The 12,111-nt window shown below is 55.9% G+C and overlaps 2 protein-coding genes across 2 annotated transcripts in view; one reads left to right on the top strand and one right to left on the bottom strand.

Annotated features, from left to right (window-relative positions):
* Positions 1–310, top strand: part of LOC119102844 (rab GTPase-activating protein 1) — a 20,692-nt gene extending 20,382 nt beyond the window's left edge. The window contains exon 20 of the mRNA XM_037226296.1: positions 286–310. Within this exon, the coding sequence (XP_037082191.1) occupies positions 286–310 (25 nt within the window). The remainder of the gene's footprint in view (positions 1–285) is intronic.
* A 5,935-nt stretch (positions 311–6,245) lies between these two features.
* LOC119102843 (serine protease filzig) lies at positions 6,246–11,886 on the bottom strand. Its single transcript, XM_037226295.1, has 7 exons — positions 11,883–11,886; positions 9,236–9,775; positions 8,615–8,649; positions 8,394–8,575; positions 7,864–8,129; positions 6,913–7,067; positions 6,246–6,468 (listed from the first exon to the last, which is right to left on the bottom strand). The coding sequence occupies exons 1-7, from the start codon at positions 11,884–11,886 to the stop codon at positions 6,307–6,309; spliced, it is 1,344 nt and encodes a 447-aa protein (XP_037082190.1). The 3' UTR covers positions 6,246–6,306.
* Positions 11,887–12,111: the final 225 nt, after the last annotated feature.

Genomic DNA, 12,111 nt, shown 5'->3' with positions numbered 1-12,111 from the left:
GGTCGGGCCACTGAAGCAACGAGGGCTCTTGTGTCAGTCAGGTGCGCACAGGGCCTAACCGGAGGTCCTGCGTCAGCCAGGGGCCCTGAGTCGGCCAGGGGAACATTTGCTGAACAGGGACAGGGCCGTGCCCCTGAATGCCAAAAGGCCTCTTGCAAACGTTGGGGCCCCTGATAATTAAATAAATACGAGAACTTACGATGAGAGTCAACAATGAGACCATTGAAGGGCCCTGTGTCAGTCAGAGGCCACAGTGCTTAACGGGGGCCCTCCGCCCTATTTCAGACATGGACCCGTTGAGCCAAACTAGGCAAGTTGTGCCTACTATTGCACCTGCTGCGGCGATGAGTGATATTTTTGTGTCAATGAGGGCCCCGCGTCGACCCAGAGCCAACTTCCCTATTCGGAGGGCCTCGCGCGTTGGGGAGGGTACCAATGTGTAATTTATCTTTCTAAGAGAAATAAATCATCCTCGACTCCGTCCCGTGTCACCAGAATGGCAGCCAGTAGGCATCTCGCGCTGGAATGCAATGACCTTTCAGCCCCTGACCGGGAAAGATGTGCCCCTAGCGTTCTATCCACTAGCCCTTTATCCGGAAAAGAGAAGGGTTCTTCTTAGTGCTCAATAGGGTGGATTATAATACGGTCAAAAGTGAAAGAGGGCCAGCCGGTGTTTCCTGAAAATGCAGGCATTCATTTGCCAACGTTTCATTCGACGCCGCCTTGTCTGGGATCGGTGGGGCTTCCCGGCGGAGTGGGGTCAGCAAGCAAGATGGCCGTGGTCTGGAATCCGCTGCCGCGCCAAACACAACCGTTTGGCCGAGAGATGAATGTGGATTGGTCCGCCGCTCCAGCCGATCGGCCCGCAATCAACCAAAGCTGCCACCAGCGGTTGACTGATTCTGCGTGGAGAAACCGTGTTGTGTGTGGCCCGGCCAGGTGGATAAGCCGCCGTCCTCCCCCCGGAACGGTCATTGCGGCTGGCCCCATCTTCCGAAATGGTCCATCACGTCATCGCTAATGGACGCGGGAGCCAGATCACCGGCGGAAACAACATGCCCAGGAATGTTTGTCTGGCATGTTGTGAAGATGCTTGCCGCTCGTCCCGAGAAACCCGGCAGCGCCGGCGCCGCTGTCACTCAGTTGGCATCACAAGCGCCACCCCACGTGAAAACTGGGCCAGAGTGGGGACGCACAGGAGCCTTCAGCGGCGAGAAGCGGAACGGGGCTTGCACCATCGCCGGCGGACGCCCACCCCCGAGATCTGGCCCAGAGGCACGCTGGGGGCCGTGCCCTGGAAGCAGCGCAGGCCGGCCCGGCCGTGCGAGCCAAGAATGAGTGGAGTGAAGTGGGCACCAGCGGATGTCTGTGCTTGAAGTGGGTGTGGTGGGGTGCCGAACGTGTGAAGTCTGTGTGGATTAGTTAAGGCCGTGGAGGAGGGGGAGGCTCCCAGGTTGTTTTTCAGCGGGGCCCTTGTCAATGTTACTCGCCGGCTGCGTGGGATCCCTGCCAATTTGGGCGCATTATCAATGCATCTGGTTTCGTTTTTGCTCCGTTGAAATGCTATCCTCCGGTAAAAAGATGGAGGTGGGGTACCGCGGTTAAGGGCGCTCCCTACACACACGGGAGACAGCACGGGGACTTACGCTATATCCGCATATGATATGCCAGTCCCATGCACAGGGATACAGCCGTCCATGGTGCCCGACCGAACCTACCATCCCGCCAAAGTCCCGGTCACCCGCTTCATCCCAGCTTTGTGGCTCACATGAGTGCGTGTTGATCTCGGATGTACCGGAGAGTCACAACGTGCCAGGTCGTGCGCTAAACATCGTTTGGCTCGTATGCTGACCATTGGGCTACTTAAATACAAATTCGTTCTTGTGGGAGGCGTGGACAGCGGCAACCGTCGGCTTACGAACATCCAGGGGTGGCTTAGCAGCGGCGCAGATTATTGCACCACTAAATCCCAAAACGAGGACGCCTATTATACCTAAAAATTGGCTTGTAAAAATGCCATAAATCTGGTGGGTAATGCACAATCGCAATTTTGGGAGCAAGAAACCGATGTCAAGGGGTTGCTGTTCCATCAAACCGAGCGGCGTTGACCGTGGCAGCTAACACCGGGGCGACGGGCGACTACTGGCGCGCGAAAACGGTGGGCATGAAATAATGCCTCCGTAAGTCTTTCGAAATCTATTTGTGCCATTAAAAGATAAGACCGAGATAAATATTCTATCTGTGAATTGTTTTGGTTGACTTTTCACTAGAGACAGCAACAGGAAAACTAGAGATTCTATATTTACTTTTCCAGCTGTATCACCACATTCCAACATCGCACGGTGGTGTTGTAAATGCTAGTTCGTACCGTTCATCAATATGAAAATCCCGCGGGTGAAATATGCCCCCAAACTGCCGTCGTACAGATTCCCGTTCTTAAGAGTTCAAAGGTACCTCTGGTAGATCCGCCATTGTTTTCGTCCGTCCGTTGGCCGCCGCACAATGTCGACCACGGAGTCCACGCCGCGCTGCCCATGGAGACTGCAACGCCGGGCGTCGTGTGTTTCGTTTCAAGGCTTGTGAGGGCGCATGTTAAAAAGGATGTTGTATGATTTTTTCAGTTCTTCGTTCGGAAGGACAGTGGAATACTCCCAGACGAAATTGGCTTGGCCACGCCAATACAATGTTTTAAAGCCATCTCCACCCACGTTCTACGGTTACGGGATCCTCAGCATCTTGAATATCTATTATTATCCGCATCTGGAGTGCTATAGCTACAGAACGAGCCCACTGAACCATCGTACAATGAGTAGAACCGGCGGCTTTTTTCATGCATTCATTTCATGCCTTCGTCCCTCAGTTTATTGACTTCAAAATGAGAAGAGAATTACATCTTCCGGGAGCCTCTGCTTTCTGTTTCAATTACAGAAAGTGAAAACTAAGATAAAAAGAAAAAAATCGTACCCCCTCGAAATCAAACAGGTGAAATACGGTGATAACGTTATGGGGGAGGGTCCTCCGCCATCAATGATCCTTTGTCAACCTTGTGACCGCCCCCCCCCCCGCCCCCTCCCACCAACACTCTTTGCTGCGTCCCCACTGCTTTTGATACGAAGACGCGAAGCTGGGCGCCTAAATTACCTTCGCGAGTGGTCGCAAGTATCACTTGTTTCTCGAGCTATTCATTCAAATTGTTAACCGTTCATAATCAGTTGACAGGTCGAAATAACAAAATGAACAGCGGTTCACCTCTTACATGTGTACAAACCTACGACTTCTTTTGTGCACATCGACCGGGGCATCGTGCGGCGGTTCTCATACTGTTTTGCGCTGCGCGTGGATGGAGTCGTCGTGAAGTGACAGGTGTGTGCGGTTCACTGTACGTGCTTTTCCTGAGATCAAAATTATCCCGTTACATAAAGCCTGGATACACTCGAAATCGTCGCAGCCGTGGCCAACAAGTCGTATCATCAGCTTGAGGTTTGCTACAAATAATGCTCTTCATAATGTTATTTCACTTCAAGGGCATACTTGCCGCGCCCAGCGAAATCGTGGAAGAATATAGGGAGCAGCGTGAGTGAGAATCATATTCGATATTTCCTGCTAAGTGGTTGCCTATCTGCGGTCTTGCAAAACTCACTGTTGTGAAGACGAGATCAAGGTACCCTGAGCTATCACATTTTCACGCTAACTTAGAGGTGTGTGCCTGGTGTTCGCTGGGTCGTTCTTTGGTTTGGCATTACTGGAGTGCCAGTGACCGTCCACTGCATTGTGGGTTAAGCCGCAAGGGCGCCTGGGATACATTTTCACAATGGATCGATAGGGACATCCCAGAACCTTTGGACGACTACGGATTTGTATGTTGTGTGAGAATCATTGTTCACCCATAATCATTTGGCCACCTTGATGCTTTGCATTGCCTCCGGATCTTTGTATGTTTTAAAAGGTGCTTGGAACAGAACGCTGCACTCAAATGTCTTTCTATTCGACATTAGTGCTTAGTTTTGTCTTCTTTCATTGAATTCATTTGCAGTGCTGTGCTGTGCACTTTTATGCTTGGCCATCACCAGCGTTGGAAGTGCTTTCTTGCTCATCGGAATGCCGGCTGTGTCAATTCAACCTTGTCTCCTCTTGCCTTGCCTTGTCTTCCTCGTTGTATGGAGATGAGGACAGTACACGCACCAGTTCAGCGAATGTCATAACACGTCGCTGACGGATCATTTTGCCCATGGCTTTGGACTGATCGGAGGACACAAACGGCGGCGAGCAGCCCCGACTGACTCTCAGTTCCATCGCTAAATTGTGGATGAAATGACTGCATATATAATACAATGAAAATCGCATAAAATTAAACAACTGCGACGGCATCACGGGGCCAGGGCAGACCGATGACTTTTCGAAATATCGCCGGTCCTGCGAGAGCATCCTTCGACCAAAGGCTGCCACATTAGCTTGGCTTTGGCGCGTAGGGAGCCGCATACACTTGGCGTTGGAGCAGCGTGATCGCCGACTGACTAGGATCCTGCACCTCCGCCTTGAGGTGGTTGGGGGTTGGACGGGGATGTCCTCACCTCGGTTATTCCACCGTCCCAATGGTTGCGCCATCGTGTCATGCAAAGTGTGCGAAAACATCTGATGTGCTGATTTTTGCAAAAAAGTAGCTTGCGTTGACTGACTGCGGGCTGTCCGCGACAGCACGGCGCCAGGGCCACTACATCGTTGATGAACGAAATTTTTGAGGGGCTCATGTAATGCAGCTCTTGAGAACCAGCCAAAAGTCCCCATTGGCGCGTCTCTGGGCCAATGCACGGCCGTTTTCTGGCGTTGATGCGTTGAGGCCAGCGGTTTTTGTACCTTTTATCGCCTTTGCCCAATAGTCCCAACCACCGAGAAGACCCCCAGATAGCAAGGGAGCGTCATTCATGCCGATATCGTGTGCCGCTAAGTTGAGTTGCACCCAATCTGCGATCAACCAATACATATAATCTATAATCGCTAAGTACAGAGACCTTCAAGGTTCTGGGGCTGAAGCCTCCGCCTTTAAATGTCATGTACAATCAGGTGGTTAACGGGACTAGGGCAATCCAAGTAGTGCCCAAGCATTGCTCTCTCGTTGTGTTCCATTTAGCCACGGTCGAGCTGGAGAACGGCTTCGCCAAAGTTCACGCGGCCTTTGTGTTCACCAAACGGTGGCTTCCTGGTTGCCAAATCACTTGACGGAGGGTCTACGCTCGACAGTATAGACACTGGAGGCACACAGCCGGTCTCTGTTCACCAGTACGACGGTCACTCATATGCAACAGCGGCTACCGAACTTCACTGGGCAGAACAGAAAACAGAGCTCCGCCTGATGGAGCTGACGGCCAATCTCCACCAGACGGGGAGGCGCTGGCGGCCTCGGTGGGCGGAGCGCTGGAGAGTACCGCGCCTCCTCATCCATCACGCTGCCGAAATTGAGCCGTCACCGGGGGCCACTCACATGCCGGGTCAGACACGCTGGCCGTTCGTTCTCGTTTACTCGGTAACAAAGCCACAGTTAGCAGGGTGGTAGTTCACTGGGATAACAAACGGTAAATTAGTAATGGGCCGACGGGTGCCGGCCGCACTGCCAGTCCGCCCTCTCCACCCAACAACGGGGCTCCCTCCGTCACGCGCTAATCGCTTGGCACCTTGACACGTGGCTGCGCGCAGGACATCGGTTTGATTGGGTCGGCGCGGGCGGCCGGCCTGCCACGCCGCCGTCTGGCCTGCGGGACGACGGAGCCTGGCGCGACACCCGCCGCCGCGCCGACTCTGCACACGGCCGCGGCCCGCGCGTCGCGCTGCACATGGTCCCTGCGGCCGGCGCCGGGGGCGAGTCCTCACTGCCGCTGGGCCCCGACGGCGATGCCTCGGGCCGCACGAGGCTCTCTCGCTCGGTCACGTGTCGTTCAGCTGAGCCGCTCCTCACCGGCGCCGCGCGGCCGAGCTCGCCGCCGCGCCAGGCGCCCCGACCCGCTAGCTGCGTCCGCTCAACGCGCACGACGGAAAGACTTGCTCTGAGCGGCGGCCGGCGGCCTGCATCGGTCCGGCGGGGCGCCGTCCACCGCACCGCCGCCTGCCCGGCCCTCGACACTGCGCGTGCTCGTCCAACGGACTCGTCCAACGCTCGTCCAACGGACCCGCGCAGCCTCGCGCTGCGCGGGTCCGCGCCGGCCCGCCGCGTCCCGGCCGGGCGGCCGAGCTGGCGCGCTCGCCGTCGCGTCGGCGCGCCCGGCGCCCCATCGCGCGCTCACTCCCGGCCGGCGGCCGTCCGCCCGCCAGCCATTAGCTGTTTATGTGCTTGTCGATCCAGTCTCTGTAGTAGGGCATGCGCATGTAGATGCCGGGCAGGTTGGGCTGGGCGCACTCAATGCCGTGCGACACGGTGCCGGCCAGCACCCAGCGGCCGTCGGCCTGCGGCACCACCAGCGGGCCGCCCGAGTCGCCCTGCAAAGCACGTGCGGAGGCGTGTCAGTGGCGCTCGTGAAGAGGCGCGGTCAGTGGATGGCGCATCGGGTCACTTTGCCAGTCATGTCAGCTTCCACTATGCAGGCCAGCGTTTTTACGTTTGCAGCGACCAAGGCAGTGAGAACCGGGCGACAATGGCAATCCCGACAATTTCATACCTTGCCACCGGTATGCCTAACGTGGAGGCGTAAATTGAACGTCAGTCAATCCAGGGGCACATCAAGACAAATACAAACTCAGTTCAGACAAATACGCGCTTCATTGGTCCAAATATGAGCAGGTATCTAAACGACTGTCACGGACTCTTGTTGACAACACTACCCAACAGCTGTGCTTATGCTGCCGGCCTGGAAACATAGTCACAGCTACTGCCAAAGCCAGAGTCAGGCTCTGGCTCTGGCACCGATAGGCGGTGTGCCCCACCTCGCATGAGTCCATCACGCCGTTCTTGTAGCCGGCGCACAGGAAGCCGTCGCGAATTTTCTTGCTGCGGCCCGACTCATCGAACCAGGCTTGACACTGTTCGTTGGTGATGATCCGCACGCCGACTTCCATCAGCTTGGAGGGCACGTCCCCACCTGCGGCGGTAACGAGGTCAGGTACGCGGGCAGACGGGGCGCATAGGTGACGGCGGCGAGGAGTCACCAGAGCTGACCAACTGTCAAGTGCCTGAATTCGACCAAGGCTAAACGTATTACCTGTCTACTTAAACGCTACACAGTCGTTGCAGTGCTACTTGTCTACTTAAACGCTACCTAATTATTGCGTCGTTCCTGTTTCATGACTGACTTGACTGGCTGGCGTAGAATCTACATCGTATGACTAGAAGCAATTTTGGCATGTTTCATACGGTATTGACTCTGCATCAGTGATGTCTGAAATGTCAAAATCTCAAACAAATTGACCTGAAAGTAAGGGAAACGGGTCGGCGTTGCGTGCGTACGAGAAGCATTGTGCAAATAACACATTGTTTGTGTTCAATTGAGGGCAACAATTTGCTCTGGGACGTCCCTCTTGGAGCCGCCAATGTAATCTTCCTCCCCCAATTATAATAATAGGCGAATTATATAGATAATGCGCCATATTGATAAACGAGATTAAATGCGGGGCTCCATCATGCCACATCTTACATAAAAGACGCCTAATTATCGTCGAGTCCAAAAGACGAGACGTTAGGAAACCCCTGAGCACCTCACGCCGCGTTGCCTCCCTCGTGCTGCTAACGTATAGCCGCGCGTGTTTTCTCTGCCTGACTGCAGCAAGCATCGGCCCACGTCTTGGAACAGCCAGCACCGAGCTCGGCCACACCCAGTCGCTGGAACCCAGCCCCCGCGCTACTCGTTCTCCATCCAGCAGCGACGAGTGGTGTCGTACCGTACGAGGTGCGTCCCCAGCCGGTGACGGTGGCCATGCGGCCCTCGAACACCTCGGACGCCGCCGGCAGGCAGATGGGCACAATGTGCTCGTCGAAGGTGACGGCCTTCTCCATCTCGAGCAGCGCCAGGTCGTTATCGAAGGTCTGCGCGTTGAAGCCCTTGTGCACGACGATGCGCCGGATATTGCGCTGGTACGAGCTCTTGGGCTCGTAGGTGGCGCTCAGGTCGAGCTCTCCGAACACCGCGATCAGGGTGGCCAGGAACCTGCCGTGGGGGAGGGGGGGGGGGGGGGGTCAGCGGTGTTCGGGCCACTGTGATCCGGGCGGTGAGGCGGTGCTTGCCGCAAACACAGGTGGACAGCGTACACTTCCCTGACGTTGCAGTCGGACTTAGTTGGCCAAACGCTGGCCAGTTTCGGCTTTGCTTTAGTTATAAAAAGTCAGACCTCCCCGCCACGACAATGCGCAGGCTTCAGGCCTCGTCACGACAGCTGTCCACCCCTCGCAGCTGCCCACCGCCACAACTCACCCGGGCTGGCAGTGAGCGGCCGTCAGCACGTATTTGCTGTTGAGCAGCACGCCGCCGCACTTGTTCTTGGTGAAGAGGCCGAGGAAGGTGGCCTCCTTGACCATCACCTGCCAGGGCCAGGCGCCGAAGTAGGCCGGCTCGCCGCCGACGATGCGCAGGCCCTGGCGCCGCCGGTCTGTCGACGTCAGCTGCCGCGCCGCCGCGGCGGCCCGCCGGCCGGCGCTGCGGCCGGACGCCAGCGGGATCACGCCGCAGTCTGTCCGATGCGGGGAAAAGGCCGCACGTCAGAGGAGGCGGGCCGGCGGCCACACGGCGCGACGCGGCTCCTGAAGTGAGGGGCAGGGACCGGCCGCACGCACGCGCCGCTGCGCACGCGCTTCTTGTGTGAACGGCTGACTGACTGAATTCATGGATCCTCAAGTGCAAATGAAATAGGCAACGCCAAGTGGCGTTGGTGGGTGTTCGGGGCAGGCATGACTCAGGGAAGAGAACTTGTGTGCACTGGAATAGGGGACGGTTGAGCAGTAGACGTGAGGGACATGTGCGCTGGCTTCCGAGATGCTCCAGGGGGAGCAGCATCATATGTGGCGTTAGCCACGAAATACTGACTATAAACCATAAAACGTTACCAAGGTCTACCTAGTCACCCCATTGCCACATCCTTATCATCAGAAAGCGAGTGTTTTTACCTTATCCGCCCGCATCCCTGTTATTTGGTAGTAAGGGGTGCCTGAACGTCTACGCTCATTTTACATGTGCTGGACTATATGAGACACTAGGCTTGGTGGGCATAATGCATGCCCGACCGATCAGTTATCATACTCAGAGTAAGAAATACTCACGCTTCTTGTAGTCCCATTTCCGGGTCGGTTTTTTCGTCGTCGTGGTTGTTGTGGTCGTCGTCGTCGTCGTTGTCTTCTTCGTCGTCGGCTTCTTCGTCGTCGGCTTCTTCGTCGTCGGCTTCTTCGTCGTTGTCGTGGTCGTCGTGGTGGTGGTCGTCGTCGTTGTCTTGGGCGTCGTCTTCACCGTCTTCTTCGTCTTAGGCGTGGTAGGTTTGGTGGTAGTGGTGGCTGTCGTCGGTGGCGTCCGGTGATCGAGACCACCTGGGCCAGCGGAGGTCACCGATGACCACGTGACCAGGCCCGTGGGCGCGGCCGTGGTGGCCGCGCCTGCCACCACCTGCGCCACTGTCAGCTGACTCGGGTCCAGCTTACAGCACGCGCCGAACATGAACCGGTCTATGCACGTATCGATGACCAGACCGTTGTGCTGGTAGCACTTGAAGTTGAACATGCAAGTGCCGTTTTCGCCTTTGGCGCTGGTGCAGGGCAGCGGCCGTATCTCGTACGTCTGGGGCGCTGTCAGGCGACGTTCGGCCTTCTCTGCGGACAGGGGGGACCGACAGTCAGAGGCGGCGGACCGGAGCATGGACACAGCGGCAGACCTCTCTGCGGACAGGGGACCGACAGTCAGAGGCGGCGGACCGGAGCATGGACACAGCGGCAGACCTCTCTGCGGACAGGGGACCGACATTCAGAGGTGGCGGACCACAGGAGGTACACAGCCGAATTGCAGACCACAGGACGGTGCTTAGGCGACCGCCAGCCCTCTCCGGCGGCGGAGGCGGAGTATGTACGTGAAAAGCGCGAAAACCCTGGGCCGGCAGCACGGTTGGCCCGGTCTTAAAACGCTGCTAGACCGTGAGCAGGTGGGTCACGCCTCGAGCTGGTGGTGATGAAATTATGCGGCTTTGCCGGTGCAGCTCGTTGCTTTCTACAGTGGCAGACTGACAAGACTGCGTTAGCCCGCTGACGCAGCGCGAGGGAATCCGATCTCGAACCTCTGCAAATACCTCGCCGAAAATGGTTCGCGTCAATCCGATGTTCAGTGGGCGTTTTGAAAGAACCAACGCACTGCCGACTACTCGATGACTCAAGACACGGTCCCCTCAATTCGCTCTCACGCAAAAGTGATGTACTATTTCAATATTCGTGGAGATTAAACCCTCTGATTATGCTGCATGGCGCCGCGATACTGTCGCCGAGGTAAGCAATCGCGGACCGTGTCGTCAGATGGCACCATTTGATAAGAGCCTTTTAAAAAGACCAACCATTGGTGTCCGTGTCAGAGGCAAGCCGCTGTATATATGTAAATAGCATGATGTTGACTCACGCAAAATTTAGTGGTCTCGTGCCCCTGTGGCGGAACCCATGAAGAGGGGATGTACAGTTGCGAGCGACGCCCGTCCCTCTCCGGAAATCCACCTGCTGGTTTCTGTCCTCGACCCTTAAGTTTCAAAACGCACCCTAAATTCGCAGCAGGGAATGTTCTCCAGTCAGACACATCCTTTCAAAGCGATAAAACCACAGACTTGACGGAAAGAAACCTTCCCCATCGCTACCAACAGTTTTGAACAAGCTGCACTCTGCCATGAACGACTGGGGCACACTGTGCCGTTGATGCTGCATTTGGGATTTAAAAAAAAAATGCTACATTTGGATCAAACCAGGACATGCCGCATGTAAGACATGTGTGAACGTTTGACTGTTGAGCATGTACTGGTCTCGTGATAACACTATGGTAGGAATCAGTGACGTTACTTGGCACCAGCGCGTCTCCCTCGCGTGGAAGTGAGCAATCCGGGCTGTGAAACTGCACACCCATTTGAATTTTTGGCACATGTTGACTTCAGCTTCATATATAGCCCTTCGTTAGCAAAACCGTACGTGTTATCCCTGAGTCCTTTGCAACATTGTTAGTAGGAAAGCGACAATCTCCTGACTGCCCTTTTATGAGCCATGCACCGCGTTGCTACTTCTTCTGTCAATTTTCCGCACCAGGCGCACGATTTCAGAATAACTCTAGTTCCAACACACATCTATTCACGTGTTTTGTCCGGCAAGGGACCTGCAGTTCGGCGGTTTCCGTCGTTAGGGCGGTAGGTGGCAGCAGCGGGGGCCGGCAGGCCGGTGTCGGCAGGGAGCGGACCGGTCTCCGACAGTGTCAGGCGGAGCGGACCGGTCTCCGTCAGTGTCAGGCGGAGCGGACCGGTCTCCGACAGTGTCAGGCGTCGCGACCCGGATGCGTTGATCGCCAGATCCATTGACAATGAGCCCGCTGCCCGACTGTGGGTGCCGGCGCGCGCGACAGTGGGAAAAATCCTCCGCTTTCGCCGCAACCGGCCGCATCGAAGAGGACCAACGGGCACGCCGATTACACACGTCCTCCGACTTTTAGATAACTGCCGAAGAAACGTTAATTGGAAAGCAATTAGAAGCCAAACACTGTCCTTGTTTCTATGACGATTGGGGACATTTCCCGGCGTTAACATCTGGCCTGCGTCAGCCACAGCTCAATCAGCGGCATCACCGGACGCGCCGGGCCTCAGATGCGAGGCAGGTCTCACTCAGGTATGGGAACACGTCAGAAGTTGATTGGGAATATTTCTAAATGTTTTACTAACCTCGCCTTGATTTAGACTTTACGTACCCATCACTTTTTATCAGGCTCTCACTTTCTAGCTTTCACTTAGAAGTTGAGACCTCAGTATTTTTACGTTCCTTATATATAACAACGGGAATGTGGTGCACGTCATCACGCACCCTTTGTTGGAGCGCCAGCCAGTAAAAGGTTCAGGGGTTATGGCGCAAACGGGGTTTTAGGCTGCGTCCCTGTGTGGAAGTGGAAGGCGCTAACTACTTGGACATTACATCCCCAG

This window comes from Pollicipes pollicipes, unplaced genomic scaffold (assembly GCF_011947565.3).
Source record: "Pollicipes pollicipes isolate AB1234 unplaced genomic scaffold, Ppol_2.1 Scaffold_5724;HRSCAF=6776_pilon_pilon_pilon, whole genome shotgun sequence".
In the NCBI taxonomy this organism is placed as follows: domain Eukaryota; kingdom Metazoa; phylum Arthropoda; class Thecostraca; order Pollicipedomorpha; family Pollicipedidae; genus Pollicipes; species Pollicipes pollicipes.
The sequence above is the reverse complement of the archived record's forward strand: the minus strand, read 5'-3'. Positions and strand labels throughout refer to the sequence as shown.

Excerpts from the sequence above, each read along its gene's own strand:
- LOC119102843 (XM_037226295.1), bottom strand. Across the intron at positions 8,576-8,614 it reads CGCTGGCGTCCGGCCGCAGC|TCGACAGACCGGCGGCGCCA; the intron begins GCCGGCCGGCGG and ends CGGCAGCTGACG. Across the intron at positions 6,469-6,912 it reads GCGTGATGGACTCATGCGAG|GGCGACTCGGGCGGCCCGCT; the intron begins GTGGGGCACACC and ends CGTGCTTTGCAG.